Here is a 21,415-nt window from a genome sequence, read left to right on the forward strand (position 1 = left end):
AAGTCATATGAAATTCGTATGAAATATATTCAGAACAAGTTAGCACGTCTTGAGTTGAGCAATACAGATTTATAATCTCCGGCCGCAAACTCAAGGATCATTGAATTAGTGTTACATACTACCGTCTTCAACTAGAGTATATACGACTGACGCAAGTACATCATTTATTAACGGAAATACCTTAAGATAATTCACAGGTAATCACTTGACATCGTTTCAGCTATCTGACAGAGGTGTATCTGTATAGCGATGGTTAGTGCGTAACTTTGACATAGATATCTCAAGAAAGTTGTTGATAACTTAATGTAAAAAAATTGTAGATTTTTTTCATGTATTCAAATCTTTGTACTGGAAAAACATTTCATTAACATTTACACACTCGTAAAACTTTATCAACAAAATTAATTTAAATAGAACAAAACTTTAGATTACACTCAATTCAACTTTTTTTAAGACTTATTTACATTTAAAAGTTATGATAGTAAAAACAATAAAAGACCACTATTTATAAGAAGTAATATTTTCTACCGAGTTTAATGGTAGTTAGCCGCTTTGACGCAGCTATGACAAAACACTTAGAGGTAACAAAAGAAAGAATCCCGCGACTTAAACAAATTCTAATTAAGTTTTTTTTTCCTTTTCGAGATCATCTGGCGGAACTTAGTCGTGGCCGGCAAAGAGCAAGTTTTCTCATTATTATAAGGGATATTTGTATAAAAACGAGGCTGCGATCATCCGAGCTCCGCAACTTTATAATTGCCTTGACGGTTCTAATAGAAAGTTGATGAAAGCTGCCGCGCGAGTCTACCGCTTCTTGTTTTACACTTCAAACTTACATCTTAGTTCGTACTCGATTTAATTTTGTATTATTCATTGTGTTAGGCGGTGGGAGGTAGGAGTTGCGTGAAATAATGAAACTTTATGTTTAATATTTTATCAGTATTTCAAACCGCCTGTTTCAACGTTCTTCAACGAGTTTTGTGTAGTGCTTACATTATGCATAATTTTGAAGCCTTCAATAAATATTAGTAGCAATTATATAAGTGAATCAATTTTATTAGTACAAAATATAAAAATATTAATCTTAGAATAAATATTACGTTTCTCTTTTTTTAAATCCTTATTATAACAAAAATTTAATAGATTTATTTAATTTTTTATATGTAAGTCATTATACATAATTGTATATTAACTGGTGACGGGTTGGACGATTGGTTACCACGGAATATTTCTCTAACTGTCTATTAACCAGTTTAATGACCCAGCTAGGTTTTCGAACCATCCTTAGTTTAATTTTGTTTTACTCTCAAACTGTTCAATAATATAGCACATACAACAAACACTCTTTAGTTGTTTATTGTAAAAACTTCTAAATGGCGTTTAGTTTTCAATTGTATTTCTAATTTGTTATGTATATATAGCTTAAGTTTTTCTGAATAAATAAAATAAAATAAAATTTAATTAAATAAAGTAAAATAAAATAAAAATACATTTAACTGCATATCACATGACTATACTTTCAGTCAGAGTAATGAAAAATAGAAAAGTAATGAAAAATATAAAAAGTAAAGTAGTAAAGCTAAATTATCAAAGTACTTCGTACTTGAATTTACAAAAATAAACGATTATTTATTGCTCAAAAGCGGGTGATCAATGACAGAAATAAATGAAATAAACATACAATTAACGATACAAAATAATGTAAAGAATTTGAAACTCACCCATTGTGTCCTGTCGCATACCGACGGCGCTCATGTTGGCACTGTGGCCCATGGAAAAGCCCTGTGGCATCGGGTACGAGCCTCCTCCCATTTGTGAAAGGGAGAAGATGTCTTTCTGCAGCTCCTCGTAGCTGCCGTGATGCTAAACGACAATTAGAATCTTAACACTGAAATACACAGCATGGCTAAATTTATATATATATATATAATATGATGATTCAAAACAGCACTTTTGTTGATTGATAGTGATAAAATACGTAAATTTTTGTCTTTAGTAACCGACTTCAAAAAAGGAGGAGGTTACTCAATTCGACCGTATATATATAATGTATGTTCGGGCATAACTTCGTCGCTGTATTAATTGTCGATATAATTGAAGTCGGTTTTTTTTTCGCTTGTCTGCAAACACAATTATGTTATTTATATTATTAATATTTGGTTTCCATCTCGACGTAAACGGCATTGTTCTTCCATTACTGTAAGTAGAGATACCTACAGAAGTTAAGAAATAATGTATGATATAATGACTCTAATACGATTTCACACTAAATTAATAACTGTATCTCTGATATAATCTATTTATAAATATAACGGGAACTATATTTTAGGTTAGACTTCCAAAAAAGTCCTGACAAACGTTAACTGTAAACATGCAATGCTTTTTGAGTTACGCTAGAAAAAAACATACTGACACACAAATACCTACGATATATATAAGTAGTATTTGTAGCTTATTTATACAAACACTGAACTCAGCTAAAAAATTTCACACGTGAATATTCAATTAGTACAAATTTACTCACGTCGAACCCAAAAAAGAAATAGCTAATTTGGTGCAGTCGTTCGGCAGTTATGCGTGTAGGTACATACAATTTTGTAATAGTTAAAAGTATTAATAATAACAATAATAAAGGCGTTTATTCACCAAGCAAAAAAAAAAGATTAAAAGTATCGTTTCAGATATTTTAGAAAAAAATGCTTTTGAACAGGTCGTACACTCAGCTTATAACTGCTTTTCAATCCCCACCTTTACAATGCTGCCAGCACAGGACGTTAAAACGTTTTGTATTTAAAAACTAAATATAGTAAAACATATGTAGCTCTAATATCTGTAGATACTATGAATTCCCTAAAACTTTTAATTGTATTTTAAGAACGTAGACAATGTCGATTTATTTTGCGATAAGCGTGGACATCATTGCCTGCTCTGGCTGCGGTTGTAATTTATCACGATCAACACTTCGCTAATGGGTAATGCGATGGCGGGCGAAAATATTAAAACCGCTGCAATTACCACGCCGGGAAATGATTTTTAATTATCGTTACACAACACTTTACGCAACATTTTTTATAAATACTTTTACATAAATTATGATTCATAAAGAAATATGAAAAATATAATAGAAAATAAAAATAACTGAATGAGTATCTATGTTTTTATATACACTATTTTATATTTTATTTGAAATAAAATTCGCTTTAGAATGGAGGTTATTACGTTCACAAATTTTGTAATCTCTACAACAAGGATAATGAGAATGAACAATCGAAAGATGTTCAAAAAGGGAAAAAGATCGAGTTGTAAAAATCCACAATATTATTAAAATTACAATTTTATTCCATCACAAATAAATATATTAGTAATCAAGGAAATCAATTAGGTTCGAATCGATGCCTAGCGTCCGTTCATATCCGTAAACATATGAAAGCCATAACGAGTGGTATTGTCAACGAGCGGCGGGCATATTTGCATTATTTTCGGCGGTCGTACCAGTGTACGGGGCAATCTCATTGCGGCGTAATCACAGCGACTGATTAGCGCCGCATGCTAACGAGCACATCGGCCACGTAATAATTTCTTCGATATTAAGTTATGTTCATTGTTTGTCTTGTAGATTTAAATACGTTGATTTTATACGATTTTATAACAGTTATTTACATTTTTACTAATAAATTGGTGCCACCAGTACAGCAAAGAATGTTTATATTCTTTCGATAAATATTTAGATTTTTTAGTATATAATTTAATTTTATCACCAAAAACTTTGATAGGTTAAACATAAAATTAATATAGTAAAATTTTAAGTAAACTATGCATTATATTTTATTATAATGTCAAAATTGTATTAAGTTAGTGTTATTAGCGTCGTCGAGTAAGACGCGCACGCCGAGTTAATATTAGACGGAAAATGAATAAATTAGTATTTTGATTTATTGACTTTCCAAGATTGCTGTTTTTTCTTCAAAATACAAGAGGCTTTAGTTCCATTTTAGTGAGTTACAGGCGATTACCGTTCAGATTGCTGCTATAGTGCTATAGAAGTTATTAAAATCGTATACATTCCTAAGTCTAAAACTAATATAATTTTATAACATATAAACTAATAATGAAAAATAACTATAAATATTTTGGTTTATATATTATATAATAATATAATATATAAACCAAAATAATTTTAGTTACGAACGTCTATTCGTATAATTAAGTGAGGTTACCTGTGGGTATCTGTTGATAGTGTTGGGATGCGGGTAGGGCTGGTATCCCCTGTAGCCCTGGATGTTTCGCATCATGCCGTTGCAACCGGGTAACACCGCCGGTGCAAGCGCTTTCTGTAGTTGCTTCTCTTGCTTGCGGTATTTCGCTCGACGATTTTGAAACCATACCTATTAGAAAAAATGCTTAGTTATCTACTTGTATTTACAATGAATTATTAAAAAAAATACATTAATAATCATTAACTACAGTCAGTCAGAACATAGTTGTTACATATTATGTGAAAAGTGTACAAAAAATAATGAAGATATAGGACTTCTCTCGACTCTGTAATGTGTGGCTACGGTACTAAAGAATATGGCCACCCCCTCTCTTCCCGTGGGTGTCGTAAGAGGTGACTGAGGGATAACACGGTTCTGCTACCACCTTGGAACCTAAAAAGCCGACCGGTGGTACCGGGATAACCATCCAACTGCTGGCTGTGAAATACACAAGCCGAAGACGGGCAGCAGAGTCTTCGGTGCGACAAAGCCAGTCCTGCGGTCACCAACCCGCCTGCCCAGCGTGGTGACTATGGGCAACACACATGAGTTCACGCATTTTTGGCGCGAACTTGTGGAGGCCTATGTCCAGTAGTGGACTGTATATGCTGTAATGATAGGACTTCTAACTTAAATGTAAATTTTAATATGTAATGAAAATTATTATAACTACGCATTATGTTAAGGCGATGGTATCCTTTAAAATTGTTACATAACGTAATAAATTATCAACATATATCTAAAAGAAAATATAAAAAAGGCATCGTAATCTGTGTTGTCAACGGGAATGAGGCGTGCGTACTTTGATATGGTGATTACAGCTGATTACAGGGAGAGGGCAAGGGAAACGCCCTCCGGACGCACTCCCCATATAAATAAATCGGTACATAACCATCGTTTGCAATTACTAATTTGAACCCTATATCTAATGAAATACAGGCGATATAATAGATGTTATAAGTAGTATATGGAATAGGGTGAAAGAATATAGAAGGGATATTAGTTTTTTCGCGAAGCAATTCGACATCCGTCCCTTGCCGCGCGCGTTGTGATGAAAAACGAACCAATTTCCGAGCTTTTTAATAGCGATCTGTTACATTGTCTTATTGGATATCTTCAAGTTGAAATGAGAAGTTAAACTGAGACTGAACTTTATTGCTGTTTTAGTTTCATTCTATTCAAGTATCTGAGAGAATAATTTAGTTTGTGTTATTAACTAACATCAGAAATAAGTTTAATAAAGTACCTGTAACGGGAATAAATTTAAGCACAAATATTGTATTATTAATTAGCTACACTCTTTATTTTTTCTTTTTTCAATAGGTAAACAATTTTAATAAAATTATTATCATATCAATTATGCTTGTTACACATTACGTAGAGTAGGTTGTACTGTTACGAAACGTTATAATAATACGCTGTGGTGATCTGTGGACAATACTACTGATACACTACATCAATAAAGAAACAATTTCATGTAATTAATTGATGAGCATTGAAGTCAAATATTTTTAATATATTACAGACTTTTAAACATAGAAAATAAGTATCTGCTCATTCATCCAGGCGCCGTGTTATCTGTAGAAAATGGTCTCCTTTAAACTGAAAAAGCACGGATCCAACGAAACATTTTCTTATTTCCAATTGTAGAATTCATTTGAGGGCAGAGACAATGTCGAGGGGCGCGCGGGGAGGATGAGCGGCTAACTTCGTTACGGATCCATTTGATGGGATTGCAATGCCTCAGGGGCCACCCTCCCGCACGCCCGCCCACACCCTCACTCGCGCGGCAACGTTGTATTTTTATATCGAAATTTCCTCTAGAAGGAGGGAGCTCGACGTCGCCGTCGTCTTTAACGTTTACATTCTTATGTAGCGTCGCCTGAACGTTAATAGCCTTCTACGAAACGCGCGTGCACGAGTGTAGGTACCGTCGTACCGTAGCTACGTACCTACGTGTATTGGCACTTTCAGATACGTTGTGTGCGTACGTTTCACGAGCTTTTAAAGGTAGAATGTATGCAAAAGTCTCTTATGTAATGACATTTACTGTCCCCTTTCATATTTTTAAGTCGAGATTTGTTTCGTAAAAGTCATTCGAAAGATTAATATTCGTCATAATGTATAATTTAATTTAGAGCAAATTTTTGTATAACCTTTGATTTTTTATAATACGAGCAGTGTATTTTACAAAAAAGAAAATTTAGAAATGTCAAAAGTCATACTAAATAAAGTATCTAAAGCACCGAATTATTAGGTGCTCTGGGGACAAATCAATAGCGTATATCCCGAGGGATTGAGCAATTTTAAAACTGAGATAAGGATCGCTCGCGATTTTCTGTAAGCATTTCGCATTCATACGGCCGAGGACGACAGATGGTGCCTTAATTCAATCCGCCTCCGGCCTACGCTTCAAATTAAATTATCCGAGTATTCGCGCATCATTGATATTTCGACAATTCCACCTAAGAAAAAAAGAAGTGGTGGCGGGTCATTGGCTTGTTTTCGAGTTTACTGAAATCCATTATTTAATAGCTGTAAAAAATAAGTGAAACGTTAATACTGTATCACCAAGTTTCAAAAATGGAAACAATGGTTAAACTGAATATAAGCACCGAGACAGTATTTACATTTTTATAGTTATTCATTTTATATGGTATGGTATTACAAAATTAAACGATTGAAATATTTACGATTCAGCCTGTAACATCCCACTACTGGGCAAAAGTCTTTCCCATATAGGAGAAGGATCAGAGCTTAGTCCAATACACTGCTCCAATGCGAAATGGCGGATATATTCCCTCTTATGAGTAACGATCATTACAACAGATTGGTCATCAAATTATTTGATATAAGTATTTTATATTTCTTACCTGTATTCTTGCTTCATTAAGTTTCGTCGTTCGCGCTAGTTCCTCTCTACAGTAGATGTCGGGGTAGTGGGACTTCGCGAACGCAGCTTCTAATTCTGCTAATTGTTCCTACAATAATTGTCACTTTAGCCTAATTTTATAGAGCATTTAACATTACTGTTTTGTTATCAAAGGAAAAACTTAAATTACTTATAAAAAAATTCAGTATACAGTGTTAAATAACTAAATTGAATATTTAAATATTACAAAATATTACCTGTGCATACGAAATCTCAGATGCTATTATTAATGGAAAAATTTCAGAAAAAGGAATTACAAATTAAAATTAACCATAAAATCACGACAAGAACAATTACACAAAACAAACTCGCTACACCTAAAGTTCGTAACTATTACGGTAAACGCACAAATAGATATTTGATACCCACTTTAATTAACCAAATACCCAGAACTGTACTTCTCGATATTACAGAAGATAATTACATATATTTTAAACTTAAAAAATATTTCTGTGAACAACTGCAATAAAATGAGAAATATTAAAAACTCAAATTTAATAAATTGATATGTCTTTGTATGTATATGCAGATTATATATGTACAATGTATAGTGCTAGTATAAATGATGTGTATGTATAATATATATTTTATTACTATCTGTTTTTGAATGATTATTAAATAAAAGTAAAATATATATGAATATATTAACTAATTTTCCATAACAATCTGTATAATGCTAGCTATTTCTGAGCAAATAAAAACAACTTAACTATCTCACTTACACCCGTATGCTTATTGCAATCGTATTGTGACCATACTGTCGATGATAGTATTGTTTTATTAATAAAGGAGAAGCTATTTTTAATAAGTAGGGTAGACGCAAAACTTTGTTTGACAAAAATTGTAAATGTTACAGCAATATATATATATATATATATATATATGTATATATATATATATATATATATATATATATATGTGTGTGTGTGTGTGTTATATAAAATGTATGAGACTGTTACTTGCGGACAAGCCTAAGGGCTTTTGCAAGTAAATGTAATGTAATGCAGGCTTTTTTTAATGTAACAAATGAATTAAAAAAAATACGAATGTTACATAATATGAAAAAATAGCATCATTTTTTTGCTTATTCTTTTCAATGTTCCTATTTGTGACTACAATTTAAATGTCTGACAACGCCAATGAAATCGCAGTTACGCATTCGTTTTAAATATTTAGGTACATTATAACTAACAATGAGAAAATATCGTACCATTTGTGATGCTTTAACAGGTCGTTAGGGATCTAAATTTTAAATAGTCCTCAAACATATATATCTGTATTTTACATACTAAATACATATAAGAACGTCAAGTAAACTTAATGAATTATCGTTTCGTTCGACTAAATATAACAGTATTTATTTTAATAAATAGATATAAGCATTTTAAAGTCAGAGTTGGCACAAATGTCATTTATACTTATGACCTATATATACCTACTAATAAAATATGAAAAAAAAACATTTACAACAAATACAAAGCTGTATGATCCGCAAGTAACCAAGGTACCCGTAACGCGTCATTTTACGTTTTGTTTCACGAAATAATAGCATTTATAAAATATATCATCATAGTTATGATGTAGTGTTGTAACAGCAATAGTACCTGTGTAAATGTCGTTCTGTGGCGTCTTCTCGCAGGCGTGGGGCAAGAAGCTGTAGTGGGCGTGTGCCCAGCGTGCTGCGGGCCTAGGGAGGGGGAGAGGGCTGACGCGCCTCCCGACGAGCTCGTTCCGCCTGGTTCAGGTTTCAATTTTTTGAACGCTCCTTCGGCTGTTGAAGATCATTGTAGCTTAACAAAATCTCAATGGTAAAGTCAAAACTTTATTGTTTTGTTCTATAGTATTTAAGCTGAATAAATTTTTTTCAGGCGAGTGTTTGAGAATTATGATATTATAAAAATATGTTAATTTAATAAACAAATTATTTACAGGTAATAAAAATAATCTTGTTCGAATTGTCTTATGTAGACTACGAGTTGCTATAACGAAACAAAAAACCAACAGAAAAAAAAACTAACCAACATTAGCCATTAATTTAAAAGATTAATTGAAATTTAACAATTATTATTATAATAAAAAATAACCTGTTTAATAGAAGTGAGATAAATGTGACAAGAATAAAGAACATTTATTTATAATACATAATTTTGTATTATAGTTATGCTAATTGACTAATTAAATGAAAAGACGCACCAGAGCCTAGAGGACCATTTCAGGAGACCAAACAAATGTATATTTAGCTAGATTTTTACGTAAGGTCTTATCACTCGACCCCACTTAGCGCAGGTCCGGTTCAAAGAAGCGCTTCTTATTTGCATAGTGGGTCGCATCGATTGTTGCCGTAGGTCAAGTTCAGCTCGCCGTAATTGTAATTGCGTTGCTTTAACACTGTTACAACCAATGATTCGGCATCAACTTTGTACTGTTCACTGAACGAATTCACTTTACGACGATTTGAATCACATTATGTAAGAGTTGTTAATGATAAATCGAACAGCTACTTAAGGCTAAATAATTACATGTCGTGTGTATTCATAACATTAAAAGTTATTAATAGTGAAAATTAGAATTACAATATATGTTACATTTAAAAATTAGCGTTGCTACTAATTTTTTCAAGTAGACAAATATACTAGTTTTTTTTTCAAAAAATTAGAAGGCGGTAGAGAGTGCAATCCCATTATTATTATACCTGTTCCATCCACATACTCTCACATATTCAAGTCTTTAAGCTCGTTTCTGTAAAAAATCGCATATTGGCGACATAATCAGTTTACCTTTGGTTTCTCTGAGCTTTGGAATTAAGAGGGGGAGATTTTAAAAGCACCGTCGGAGGTCGGTTTGGCAAGTATTCATGCATTCCCTTTGACGGCGTCCCAGCTACTTATTAATTAACATGGAGCTAAGTGTTTGCGTCCGCGGTAAACGGAGCCTTTTAACGTTTAAAAGGCTGTTTTTTTCTCGTTTCTATGTTTTAGAGGCTTTGATGGCGTATATATCGGTTACGCTTCTGCCTAACAATTTTTCGTAATACAATTAAGGTAACATGATTTCTTTGAACTGCTCTACATTTTTACAATGTTTAAATGGAAAGCCATCGAAATTTGCGGTTTTGTTTTCCATTATAAAGGGAACAAACATTAATTTGACACGACCACGAGTGACTTGCGACAAGTCAACGCACAATATTTATTTGTAGTTCAAAATAGAGAACATTTGTTCGGGGGCGTAACAAAGATTCAATGTAACATGTCATTAGGGGGCCTTAATCCCCTAATTATGACGATTGACATAAAAGCACCATCTGTGGCGATCGAAAGGTGTCAGATGACTTGAAAAGTAGACAGGAATAAGGTGTATTAAAAAAGTAACTGTTGTCGTTAAATTTGACTTATTGTGTTTTTCTATAAAAGACGCTTAAATATTTCCTTAAATGCATATATTAGATAAGCGAAATGTCACACTAATTGACCCATTTATTCTATTATGAGTATGTACCCACTAACTAAGAAGCTATTTCTTTAACTTCTTCTCCTAAAAAGTGACGAAACGGAAGACAGTAAAATACCTTGAATTCAGTAGAAAACATATTACTAAAAAAAAAATAGATAAGACGTCAGCCGTAAGCGCAAAAAAAAAAAATCCAAAGCGACAGGCAATCGTTCACGTTTGGCTAGTAGATGCCTACTATTCGTGGTACTGTTATGTGTTAGTAAAAATATTATAGATCGAAAAAAAAAAAACGGTTTAAAATTAGTAGTCAACTGTTTTTTGCAACTAGCGCAAAGTTAACTTAACACTTCTAAAAGTAGTGCTTTCAAATAAATAGCAATTTTATATTTAAAATAAAAATCTATTACGTATTTGGCACCCTCTGGCGCTCCGCGGGGCTCCAGGTCGCTTTGCCCCCAGCGTCCATATGTCGCAGGCCCTTAATAGTTTTATAATCGGCGCAAATGCCGCAAATCCCTCTGATTGAGATCTTTGATTCATTGCAGTATTGCTTCACGGCTTTAGAAAGTATCATTAGGGTGCTTTGTGGTGATTGCTAGTTAAGACTATATTTACTTTACTTAATATATCGATTTTGTCAACGTAAAATAAATGCTTACTACTAAACATAATAAAAAATGCTGATTGATTGATCTATATTGAAAAAAAAAGGTAGGTATATTTAGTACTAATTTTATAAAACCTATATATCTGTATTAATTTTACTAGCAAAATATTCAAAAATATATATCAACAATAATTGAAATTCAACTTTTTTATTATTTTATTATAAAAAGAAGATTGTTTCTTAATTGTCTTAGGAAAAACAAAACAATTTCAAGAACATTCTATTGATTTTGTTACCAAATACTTATAAAAATACCAATAATTGAATTTCTTTATTTCTTTCTATTTTAATACTTAATTAATGTTTCTTTTAACTTTTTTCGAGTGGCAGCTGATCGCGCGCTGTAATTACAATGGGCTTATCGGATTTGGGGGTGCCGGCGGCGCGAGCGCACTCTATTATGTCAAGTAGACTCTTTATTGAAAATTTTTATGCGTGTGTTACTTCTGAGTTGTTATTATTTAGTTGTTAATATGTTACGAGCATGAACAAGTGAGATACTTAATAAATCTTTAATTTGTCATCTATTGCCATTAAGGTTGTATAGTAATTTTTTCCTTTTTTTCAAGTTTGGTTTTGGAAATAGTGAAAAGTATACTGAACGTAATACTGGTAGTATAGCGCCTGGGCCGAATATGTGCAGCCGGAAAATATGGCCACATGCCATTATTTAAAACACGAAACTTTGTAATAACCTCAAAGTGACCATAACTTGTCGCTAATGTCGCATGTATCTGAACAGCGTATTTGTCACCCTTCCCGCGCACTCGCTGGTCGCCCAGCGTCCACTATAGTGAAACATGCTGGTGAGGTTATAAAAACATTAAGTATTGTCTTGTATTTTGTTGCTTTTCTAATAAAAATCGTGGCTATTTACATTACGATGTTCTGCGACGATTGTAATTTAATATTTCTTTTTATATTTATCAAAACATTGCGTGTTTTTTATTTGTTAATATAAAAGCAAAAAAATTGCATGGCTGTTACACTAGCCTAACCCCACGGTATCAGTGTGCCTCCGACTTAACTTCATACGAAGATAATTAAACAATATATTTGAATATAAGAAACCCAGGTGTGCCCACAACCTTATTTTCTCTGTACGGCACACGTGCAAGATTTCAACATCATTTCGGACGAAGATGGCAAGCAACGGAAAGCGACCACCGCAGAGACCACCGCAGCGACGGCCACACCGTGGAAACCTTTCTTCAACTTCGTTTTATTAAATCATTCTTCTACTTAACATCAGTAGGGAATCACCTCTTTAGTATTAAGTTTAATTATAATGTAGATTAATAAATTATTATAAGTAAATTGCTTTTTTTTGGCATCTGCGGCTGCAACAATCGTAACTGGCGCAGTCGGTAGGATAGTACTCGCGGGCCGGTTCGCGAGATTCGGGATCAAAAATCATCACGACGCGTGCCACCCGTGTGGTTTTCGAACTACGATCGAGTACTATACGAAGAATCTACAGAAGTTGCAGCCAAAGAGAATCTAGAAATCGATTCGGCTAAGAAAAATGCAAAGGACAACCTTGAATCTTTCAAGTTCCTTACCCAAACCTATCCTATAAGCCTTTTATTATAATTAAATAATCCATAAAAATTATATCGCATAATTTTTATGTCTGAATTTTAGTCGTATTATACATATTTTATATGATTATTTGTCTGTGTGTTAATTTTAATTCACTTATTATATTTAAATAATCCATAAAAATTATATCGCATAATTTTTATGTCTGAATTTTAGTCGTATTATACATATTTTATATGATTATTTGTCTGTGTGTTAATTTTAATTCACTTATTATATTTAAATAATCCATAAAAATTATATCGCATAATTTTTATGTCTGAATTTTAGTCGTATTATATATACATAATATTTTACATAATTATAAATCTGTGTGTTAAATTAAATTCAAATATATTTAGGTAATCCATAAAAATTATATCGCATAATTTTTATGTGTGAATTTTAGGCTTATTATACATATTTATAATTATAATTTATATAGCTTTGTGTTAATTTATAAATTCAAAAAAAATTTCATCCGCGAAAAATTTGGAATAGTACCTAGGTTAAGTAATATAAGGTTAAATTCAAAATGAAATATGCTCATCTTGCTCAAACACTACTGATATTGAGTGACGATGTAGATTATATTTCACAGGAGATAATTAAATTACAGAATATTCTAGAGTTTGTTAAAACTCCCACTTTACATCATTCGGCTTTAGATCAAACCACCTTGCGCTCTATTATAGATAAGCTGTCATTATTATACGACAGCGAACATATAATTAATTTAGACATAAGAGAATACTATGACATAAATAGGTAGGATCATTTTAAGTAGGTAATGAGATAGTTTTAGTTTTTAAAATCCCAATAGTTATATCTTATATCTATAATTTATATAAATTATCTATGGTTCCCAATAAATACCATCAGGTCCTATCACCCACCTTTCCATTCCTAGTTATCCATGAGAAAGAATTCAGGTACATAGAGGCTGAATGCCCGAAGGCCAACAAGTGGCATTTATGTATAGAAAAGCCGAACCCTCTTAATCAATCAGAAGACTGCATACAACGACTTATAACAACGCAGGAGCGCAGCCCCTTATGTAAGTCTATGACTGTCACTTTAAGCCACGCAGCATATGAAGAATCGGATGACAAGCATTACACAGTCAGTTTTCCTGAATCAACAAAGGTCCACTTGTTCTGCGAGCGACACTCCTATGAAACTCTTCACGGCAGCTATCTCGTCATAATCCCTAACCAATGTTATATGGAAACACCACAATTCACTATTTCTAATTCCAAGGATCGCTTAAAAGGACAGGCGCTGAAATTATTGAATATGCCTAATTACACCACTGCCGATCAAAGCTTACAGCCTGCAGTCACCCTTAACTCAGTAAGCTTTTTTAAACCTTCAAGAAATTAATACTAGAATTTCTATGCAGCAACCTATAAAGTTAAAAACCGAAGAAAACTATGGTATCTATCACACTACGATACCTATGTATGTAACCATACTATTAAGTATATGCGCCCTTCTAAGCGTATACTATTGGAAGCGTCGTACCAGACCACCAGCTAAAACAACGAAAGAAAATGAAGGAAATAATCCGGAAATGCAAGCTGTCTACACTGTCCCAAGTACCAGAAGGGTGGATCCTGATAATCTTCCAGCGCAGTTTACGACATCAGTCTTCAACAGTCGCTGTTCTACGGGGGGAGGTGTTACACTAGCCTAACCCCACGGTATCAGTGTGCCTCCGACTTAACTTCATACGAAGATAATTAAACAATATATTTGAATATAAGAAACCCAGGTGTGCCCACAACCTTATTTTCTCTGTACGGCACACGTGCAAGATTTCAACATCATTTCGGACGAAGATGGCAAGCAACGGAAAGCGACCACCGCAGAGACCACCGCAGCGACGGCCACACCGTGGAAACCTTTCTTCAACTTCGTTTTATTAAATCATTCTTCTACTTAACATCAGTAGGGAATCACCTCTTTAGTATTAAGTTTAATTATAATGTAGATTAATAAATTATTATAAGTAAATTGCTTTTTTTTTGGCATCTGCGGCTGCAACAATCGTAACTTGGCTGTAAATATGGCCAGCGTTTATTTACAGAAACGTTTGGTCCACAACATTAGATGAGTCATATTCATCTTTTTGTGAAGTTTCAAAAACTCTGGAGAAAACGTCTAGCCTAAAAACTACGCCAAGGGCAAAAGTTATTAATAGTCTTGAAAAGGAGCTAAAAAAATCAATGTTTACTAAGAAAACTAATGAGCCAGGACCATCTAAAGTTTCTTCCCAAAAAGAGAACAATATTCTGCTAATATGAGTAAGAGTGAAGCAGTAACTTCCAATTTTTCTAACCAAAAAGGTAAAAGACTTTCTAAAAAATCTAAACAATTGGTATTGTTACGTTTGCAATGAGGTTAGAGTAGCAGGCTGCAGACTGCGTTGGGTTAACAAAAGTAGATACTGACAAATTTGTATTAACTCGTTTATCTATGAAGGATCTCAAATGTTACGTTTTCTTTTTTAAATTTTTGTTGATTTTCTATCTTGTTGTTTGAATACCAATGTTGATTTAATCTCATTGTTGATATTTTCAAATATATATTACTTATTAAATATTGTTCATTATTTTTAATGAATGTCTTCCAAAGAATATCTTTTAAATAAACACTATTAAAATTTAATATCCATTTTTATTTCAGTTACTAAGTACTGGTTTTTAAACAAGTAAATACACACAAGAAATATTTTCACATATGTATAACCTATTAACCTACCCTGTCGGAAATATGGCCAATTTTTTTTTTAAACTGTTTAAAATACTATTTATCGTTTATTATCTTTGTATTTTTTGCCTTTATTATAAATATCATTCTCCGGGCAGATCTCTTAAACGTTCTCTTCTTCAGATGCCCACCCACCGTACCGATTTTTATTCAAGTACTCCTTTACTGTACATTCCGTTAGACTTAGGAATTCCCTACCATATGAAATTCTCGATTGCAAAACACTATCGCTATTTAATCTACCTTAATTTTCTACCTTAAATTAAAAAAATTATAAAATTAAATTCTACCTTAATCAATCCTAGTCTAAAATCAATTTAATTAAGTGTCCTTATGCGTATTGGAATATATTATTGTATGTATCGTATATGTGTATGCGTGTATGTATAAGTATCATATTATTTGTATCTATGTGTGTATACATTATTATGTATATGTGCATTTATATATTGTATAATTATGTATTTATTATATATTATATTTTTATTCTCAATATGTTTAGATTGTACACGCTAATTTTGCGACTGTTTTATAAGTTTCCTGTGGCAGGACTGCTGGAAGAGATTCTATCATGGGATAAGTAGTGCCTTTGTACCAGCATTGTTTATAAGAGCTATTTCTTTTTGCTATCGTAGTGTACATAAATTTTTAAATAAATAAAAAATAAAGATAAATAGCCACTCTTCATTAAAAAATGCTAAAACTTGTATTTTTTTAGCTTTGTTATTATAAAAAAAAGATAATAAACCTTAAGGTGGCCATATTCGAACCAGGTACCTAAAATTAGATTTCAAAAAGTGATGTAAAAAAGTAAAGTTAGAAATTGCAGTCTGTTACGTACATTGCGTATATTTACGTTCTTCTTTTAAGATTCTTCAAGTAATTTTGTCAACTGCCGAGAAATAAATAAATAATATTGTCAACCTGATACTTTGTATTATTTTATGCAACTAATCTTTTGAGTCAATTTTAAAATAAATAGTTATGGATTTTACATAAAACAATGAAACTCTTTCAGTAAGTATTAAACGTTATTTTTTTTTGTTATTACGATAATGTTGTGTGTATACACAGGTAAAAATACATGTTTAATCGATCCCTCGTTGACGACATGCGCACACGACCGACACGCGTCTTTTATTATAATACACCATATTCGACATTCACTGCACTTCACGCGGACATCCCTTTTGAAAACCATTGCTTTCACTTCATTTACTTGAATTCATTGCATTGTAATGTAAACATATTGACAGAATTTGGGTATTTGTTAAGTTGACTACAGCTGTTTGAGTTTTAGCAAATATTTTATGAAATTGTAAAGATATGCATTGATGGGACACTATTATGTAGTAAAATTTTATTCGTAAGGAATATTAATATTTAAATATAAAAATGAAGAAGTTATAGAAACGACAAATTACGTCGATATTTAATAGCCTTTTTCGTGAACATTAGTACAAATATATTTTAATACTTATACTTACTTATGTAGGTATTTAAATATATATATAAGTAATAAGAAACTATTAACCATTGTCACATGCACAAATAGAGACATCTCTATACTAATATTATAAAGAGATAAAGTTTCTATCTTTGTTTGTTTGTAGTGGTATCTTCGCAAAAACTGATCCGATCACGAAAATTCTTGCACTAACTTTCTATTTTATTGTGATTGAACAAAAAATTCAGTAAAAAGTCTTATATATACATACATACATATAATCACGCCTCTTTTCCGTAGGGGAAGGCAGAGACCACTTCTTTCCAGTTGCTGCGATCTTTACATACTTCTTTCGCTTCGTCCACTTTCATTATTCCCTTCATACATGCTCTTCGGTTTAGGGTACTCTTGACCTGGCCTTTTTCCAAGACGTCCCTTATTTGTTTTTTTTTTAACCAACCCTTCCATTCACACTCGTCTTTAGAAAATTTTGTGAAATGTCATTTTTCCATTTAACCGACGATATATCCAAAATATTTGGATAGTGGCGTATTTAGATTTTAAAAATGTAGAATAATGTCAATAATGAAAAAGGATTGGTTGTCAACTATTTACGACGATACGAGATATTATATATATATATATATATATATATATATATATATATATATATATATATATATATATATATATATATACAATATCTCGTATCTATATCTATATATCGTGGCTACAAGATAGTTAGAATACGAAGGTAAATTTCGCAATTGTTAATTAAGTTGTAATAGCTCACGTGGGAAATCGACCGGTCGGTAAACGACTGAGAAGACCACGGTTCAAATTTTTCACGGTCGATTTTTTTAACTGCATTCGTGATTTTTTATTTAAATAACCAGTTAATATTTTTTATTTTTGTCGGTGAAATCGAAAAATATTATTCATATTTTTATAAATACGCAATTCGTATTTAAACATGATTTCCAAAAAACAGGATTTACTAAAAATACCGAGCTAAGCTCGGTCACCCAGGTACTTTAGCGTAAACTATAACAATGACAAATGAAAAAATGACTTAATAAAAAAAAATCGTTGCTTTCGCTTAATCATTCCAGATTATTCTGTCAATCTATGTAGTTAGAGTCAGTATATTATATAAATACGTCGCGAAAGTGTAAAAGACATGTTTTATATATCTTAATTTGTACGATTCTATACTAATATTATAAATCTGAAAAGTTGGTTTATTTGTTTCTTTGTTTAAGCGTACTAATCTCAGGAACTATTGGTTTGAATTGAAAAAATTCTCTAAGTTGGATAGTCCATTTAAAGAGGAAGGTAATCCTTTAAGAAGAAGGAAAGCCTTCCTTTTTTATCGTCAAATTAACGCAGGTGAATCTGCGGATCACAACTACTAAATAATAGGAATTTAATCATAAAACAACACAACTTATTTAAAGGCGCTATGATGCTTTTTTATCATTAACAAGATCATTTTAGTTAAAGAGTAACTTTGGGAAAGCGGACGGAACTTTTGTGTTGACAAAAAGGATAGGTTACTTGTCTGTCAAATTATACGCGACACAGATGAGAAACTAGAAATGAATATCTTAAATGACAGGATATGGAAACGTGTCATAAAATAATTGTACCTTGTCAATTTTTCTTAGATAAACGATTCTTTTATTTTGTTTTTTTTTTTTTTATATTTACAAGCTTTGGTAGGTGTCTTGATATTCTAATATATAACTTACTTATTATGCACTGTATGTGGTCGGTAGGTTCGTCTTGAAAGTCTAGCTCTAACTTATTTTTTTATTTTTAGAAACTTATTTTATTAATTTAATTAATTTCATTTTAGCTGTGTTAATTTAATTTAAGCTGTGTGGTTACGGCGTGCTCCTTAAGCACTGTGTAAATAAGTATATAACCATAACCCAGACCAAGAATAAATTAATATTCCGAGCGGCAATCGAAACCGCGATCCTAGATAGAAGAATATGTATATCTGTAGATAGGTACTAAGCTATATAAGAACAATTGTCATTTTACTTGTACTGAGTCTGCTGTATGGTTACGGCAGTAAATAATATAGCCACTCCCTCTCTTCCCGTGGATGTCGTAAGAGGCAACTAAGAATAACACAGTTTCACTACCACCTTGGAACTTAAAAAGCCGACTGATGGCGGGATAACCATCCAACACTTGGCTTTGAACACAGGCCGAAGATGGGTAGCAGCGTCTTCGGTGCGACCAATTTTCGGCCTGTGTTCGGACTTTTGCGCGAACTTGTGGAAGCCTATGTCCAGCAGTGGATTGCAATAGGCATATAGTGAATGATTTTATTAATTTAATAATGAAAGATTTTTGAAGTGCACTCAATAATAATAATCAATAAATAAATAATAAATCAGTACTGGATACTCGTTATCGGTAATCAACATTTGCCGAAAATCTGTTTTATTTTATAATATCTGTCCGTAAGTAACTTGGTTGCTAATGATGTCAAAACTACTTGAGAGGAAAGTAGTCATCTATTTAATATAATTTACAAATTTATTAAACAAAAGAAAAAAAAATATAAAAGACTTATTTTTAAAGTTTTTGTGAAATTTGATTTTATTGCTCTTGAAAATTAAATATATGATAAAACTGAATATCTAATAACTTCTAGTAATAAGTTAACTTTATTCCCATTTATAGTTTGGAATGAACCTTTGAAAAAAGTGTCATCATTTAAACTGGCGCACATGCTTTTATTTATAAGCAGAGTGAAAGAAATAGCAATCGCGAACGTAGTCGCAGGCATAGCAAGTATAAACTGTGAAATACAAACTTGGACCAAAATTTAAACAACCTATGTAAAATATATACCAGTCCATACTGGTGATACAATAAAATCACAGCCAGGGCCATTTAGTTTATGGCATATTTAATAATTCTTTATCAAAACAATTATTTTAAGAATTTTTGTCACTTTGTATCTAAATGGATTTCTAATAAATATTGAACTGATTTCGATTAAATTAGTATTACTTACTATAACTTAGAATACTACTTATCATCTTCGTTAGATAAAAATTTTTGACAACTAAATGTAAAAAAATGTCAAGTCTAATTAATACCCGTACAAGCGTATTATATTATATTAAAACTAGCGACCCGCCCCGGCTTAGCACGAGTGCAATGCTGATACTAAATATACTAGATCGTTCAATAAGTCCCGAGACTAACCTGGAAATGGCGCATATATTAAAAACTCTTTTGATTTTTAAAAAGTACTGGCTATCAATACAAGAATATGTGTCAAATTTTAAAAAATGGAACAATAAAATTATTGATTTTGAAACATTTAAGTGACGCTACGGTTGTAATTTCGATACAATGGAAAAAAACGAGTTTCGCGTGTTGATAAAACATTGTTTTTTAATGGGAAAAAATACCGTTGAAGCACAGCAATGGCTTATAAAATGTTATGCAGGATCAGCTCCCTCTAAAGCAACCATTTGTCGGTGGTATGCCGACTTCAAACGCGGTCGCATGGACACCAATGATGGGGAACGCTCAGGTCGTCCAAATGAAGCAGTGACTCAACAAAATATTAACCAAGTCCTCAAAATCGTATTGGAAGATCGGAAGGTAAAAGTGCGAGAGATAGCCGAGATAGTGAAGATTTCAGCTATAGGTAGTGTTTTCACTATTTTACATAAAAATTTGGCCATGAAAAAGCTTTTTTCTAAGTGGGTGCCGCGTTTGCTTACAACTAATCAAAAGGAACAACGTATCAATGATTCAGAGCGATGTTTGGCGCCGATGAATCATAATAAAAAGGATTTTTTACGTCGGTATGTAACAATGGATGAAACCTGGATATACCATTTCACTCCGGAATCCAATCGGCAGGCAGCGGAGTGGAGAGCGGCTGGTGAAAGCCGCCCGAAGCGTCCAAAGACTCAGAAATCGGCCGGTAAGGTTATGGCGTCTATATTTTGGGATGCGCATGGAATACTTTTCATCGACTACCTTGAAAAGGGGCAAAATATAAATAGTGACTATTACATGTGCTTATTGGAGCGATTGAAGTAAGAAATTGCGGATAAACGGCCTCACATGAACAAAAAGAAAGTGGTGTTTCACCAGGACAACGCGCCTTGTCACAAGTCCGTGAGAACGATGGCCAAAATTAACGAATTGGGCTTCGAATTGCTTCCTCATCCCCCTTATTCGCCAGACTTGGCCCCTAGCGATTACTGGCTGTTTGCAGACCTCAAAAAAATGCTTCAGGGTAAGAAATTTGACTCAAATAGTGA

At 32.5% G+C, this 21,415-nt stretch overlaps 1 protein-coding gene across 1 annotated transcript in view; it reads right to left on the reverse strand.

Moving 5' to 3' along the window:
- The window catches only part of LOC123661047 (homeobox protein GBX-1), a 38,576-nt gene that overhangs the window by 1,284 nt on the left and 15,877 nt on the right, over positions 1-21,415 (reverse strand). Inside the window, 4 exon segments of the mRNA XM_045596060.1 lie at positions 1,722-1,881; positions 4,218-4,385; positions 7,130-7,237; positions 8,793-8,959. Coding sequence (XP_045452016.1) covers positions 1,722-1,881; positions 4,218-4,385; positions 7,130-7,237; positions 8,793-8,959 — 603 coding nt within the window.

Source organism: Melitaea cinxia, chromosome 16 (genome assembly GCF_905220565.1).
Source record: "Melitaea cinxia chromosome 16, ilMelCinx1.1, whole genome shotgun sequence".
Classification (NCBI taxonomy): Eukaryota; Metazoa; Arthropoda; class Insecta; order Lepidoptera; family Nymphalidae; genus Melitaea; species Melitaea cinxia.